A 3,679-nucleotide genomic window follows, 5' to 3' on the forward strand; every position below is an offset into this window, starting at 1 on the left:
GAGGACTTAGGGCCCTACCCCTGGGAAGGGGACACAGAGATGTGAGCTCCAGACTTTCTGACCTGGAGTTGGGCTTTCTGGGGGCTTAGATGGAAGGGGCCCCATTGAAAGGGAGAAGTTAGGGAGACAATGGGAAGGTGGGATGTGGTGGGGCGGAGGAAGGGTCCAGACCCCAGACCTGGCTCCTCCTCTGGCCATGAGGGTGGCTCAAAAGTCCCTCTTGGGCTGGATGGTCTGCACAGAGGATTGCCCAAAGTGGCTGGCGGGTGGTGAGAACCAAGACCGGCCACTGGCGTCATGGAAAATGGGGGACAACTGCTGCTCCAGCTCATCCCCGAAGACCTCCATGTGGCCATCGGTTTCAGTGTCCAAGGGTTCTGCCTTGGGGTCCTGGCTCAACCAGCCAGTCGTGGCCCAGAACATGCAGATGGCCAGCAAGATCCCGGCTGCCCCACAGAGCACTGTGCCGGCCAGGCGGCAGGTGCCCAGGGCCTTGTTGTAGTCGGCTGCCCGCTGATCCAACACCAGGAACTCGCCCTCTCCGATGCCCTCCAACTTGGGGGGCACTGCATAGCCAGTGGTCAGGGCTGCCAAACCCAGTAGCAGAAGCAGGGTACCTGAGGATAAGCTGATCTGGAGAGAAGCAGACAGATTGGGAGGCAGTCAGGGCCAGCTGGGGCCCCAGGCCAAGGGATCACCTTGGATCCCAATTGGACTTAAAGGTAACCCCTTGGTCCAACCTTAAAAGACGGGATCATAGACACACCTGTTAGGTCTAATTGACAAGGGTACAAACTATCACGTTCTATTTGAAATCTTGAGGCCTCTGAATTAATTTCCCTTTCAGCTCCCACCTGGCAGTGGACTTCTGCTGCCAGCCTTAGTCCCCCTGAATCATCATTTGGGTCCCATCTTATCCCCCTGTCCCATCTACCCTCTACCTCTATCCCTCTGTCGGGTTAACTTCTACACATCCCTCAGATCACATGCATGTCAAACCTCACCTCCTCAGGGAAGCCTTCCAGGATGCCCCTGGACTGGGTCAAGTCCCCAGCTCTGCACTCATGCAAACGCTGTGCCCATTTGCTCTTCAGTGCACTCACCTTGGTGCACACCTGGACGTGTACCTTGGTTACTATGTAAGTGATGTCTGTCTGCCTGCTACACTGGACTGAGAGCTGGGAAAGCCATGAGATTAGAGACTGCCTGTTTTGGCTCCCAAGGTGTCTTCCATGCCTAGCACGGTGCTGGTACCCAGCAGTAGCTGAGCGAATGTTTGCAGAATGACTAAATGAACCACAGCTAGGAGCTCCTCAAAGACAGGGACCACATCGTCTTAAATTCTGTGTCCCCAAGATCCTAGCACACTGCTTGGCAATAAGAAGATGCTCAAAAACTTAAAATACGTACTTTCTCCTGGAAGTCTTCCCTGATCACCCCAGGCACTGAGGGCATTTCCTCTCCTGCCATCCTCTGCACACCTGGCCTGAGGTTGTGCATTCTCTGTGCAGGTTGGCACCTCGCCTTCCCACTAGAGCAAAGACTTTTGAAAGCAGAGAGGAGGGACCCTCTGTCTCAGGCTTCCTATAGTATTTATCAAAGAGCATTGTAGGGACACAGCTGACTGCCACTTCCATGCCTTTACTCACATGGTGCTCCCTAACTGACCACTCTCCATAGCTGGTATGGACATTGACTGTTCGTTTCTCTCACATCTTCTACTGTCCTGGCAACAGTCCCCCAGTATATCTTTGGGAAGCCACAGGAAGATTTAAGTGAGGTGAACCCTTCTTCCTGCCAGTCAGCATATACCATCCCTCTGGCCACAGTAATTAGCTCAGGGCTGGGCAAGTGACCCAGTCAGAGCCAATGCAATACTTGCCAGGACTTCTGGAAGTGAAAAGCATTGTTTCTTTTCTGAAAGAAATACTGGTTGAAATTCTGATTTCCCTTGGAAGGTGTGGAGTGAGAGACTGAGGGTCAGCTTGGGAGCAGTCGTTTGGAGAACACATGGGGAGAGCCTCAAACTAATGGGCTGCAAGGATGGGGGTACCATGGGGAGCCTGAAGGAAATCTTGAGTCCTCAGTGTGATGTTTTGAACTGCTGGAGCGAACTTTGCCTGAAGGCCCCCAACCTCTGGTCTCTTCCATAAAATGAGCAATATTTTCCCTTTATTGTTGAAACTCATTTGAGTTGGGTTTCCTCTTGTTTGAACATGCAAGACCCCTAATTGCTACGCAGCCCCTTTTCTTTCTATCCACTGATCCCACCTCCTCCCTGAAACCACAGGAAATCACAGGAATTGCTCCCCCTTCCACCTTACCTTCCAGCACAGTGAGGGCCAACGTCGGTGAGGGCACAGTACAGGAGGCCCCTCAGGGTCATCGCTGAGGGGGGTACCTGCACAGTCCTCGTAGAAGAGGTGCAGATAGGAGCGGACCCCATACCACTTGCCATCTTCCACGCTGGGGCCTCGGCTGCAGCCACAGGGACGCTCGCAGCTTGGCATCCTGGGTCCCTGTGGGGTAGGCCGGGTGCAGTGAGGGCTGCCCACGGTGACTCTCCAAGGCCCCCGGCATCTTTGTGCTGCTTTCACCTCTCCACCCATTTTAGAGAGCTCACGCTCGCAGCAGACTGTCCTTCTGGAATCCTGGTCTGAGTAGAGTGCGAATGAGCTGAGTGCTTAGCCCACAGCCTTTGTAGGTGGCAATAAATTTGCATGTTTCCTGTGGAGGCCACCCAGTGGCTGGAAGTGTGGGTTCTGGAGCCGGACTGTCTGGATTGGAATCCAGGATCACCACTTCCCGGCTGTGTGATGTCAGACAAGTGCTTTCACCTCTCTAAGCCTCAGTTTCCTCATCTGTAAAACACAGCTGATAATCATACCTGCTTTATACAGTTTCGTGTCCGGTGCCAAGAAATGATAGCTTCTGTGACTATTATTACTGTAATTTCTTCATTATTATTTTATCCTGAACTTCTAGAGCCCCATGTCTAGAGTGAGAGCTTCTTATCCCCATCTCCTCTCCAAATCTCTTCCCCTTAATTTCCCGCCTTTCAAGGTATTCTGGGCTGAAAGTGTCACGGTTGACACTCGTCCAATCGGGTGGAGCTCCCCAAGCTGCAAGGTCCTAAAAGATCCCTCCCCAGGGCTGCCCCTCAGAAGGCAACAATCTCCAAGTCCCAAGGAATCTTGACTCCACAGAAGGTGAAAGTCAGGGGTCCTCAGGCTTAGGTGTTCTTAGGCTCAACATTAGATTTCTAAAGAAACATATCTAAGGACTTTTCTTTTCACAAATGGAGACACTGAGGCCTAGGGAATGGAAGGTCCTTGTGTATCCAAACATCCTTAGGACTAAAAGCAAAGGGGGTGGGGGTTGCTGGGGAAGGACTGGGCTCCCCCCCATCCCATGATGGCCCTCAGTCCCTCTGAGCAGTTTCAAACAAAATGAAGCAATGTGCTTACACTGAAGGATAAGACAAATTTCTAGTCCCCTCTCATTTCCAGATGTGATCCTCAAATCCCTGTGTAGAAAGGCTCACCAGCACACAAACACACAGACAGAGAAACACACACACGCACCAGAGACATACACAGATAGATGCACACACACACACACAACACCACAGACATATACAGACAGGCACACATATACCACATAGAGACACACAGAGCTA

At 52.2% G+C, this 3,679-nt stretch overlaps 1 protein-coding gene across 1 annotated transcript; it reads right to left on the minus strand.

Moving 5' to 3' along the window:
* Positions 1-207: 207 nt before the first annotated feature.
* NRSN2 (neurensin 2) lies at positions 208-2,510 on the minus strand (the record flags this gene model as incomplete). Its single annotated transcript, XM_082857638.1, has 2 exons — positions 208-633; positions 2,325-2,510. 2 exons carry the CDS (start codon positions 2,508-2,510, stop codon positions 208-210), a joined length of 612 nt encoding a protein of 203 aa, XP_082713764.1.
* Positions 2,511-3,679: the final 1,169 nt, after the last annotated feature.

Source organism: Leucopleurus acutus (genome assembly GCF_964270905.1).
Source record: "Leucopleurus acutus genome assembly, chromosome: 16".
Lineage (NCBI taxonomy): Eukaryota > Metazoa > Chordata > Mammalia > Artiodactyla > Delphinidae > Leucopleurus > Leucopleurus acutus.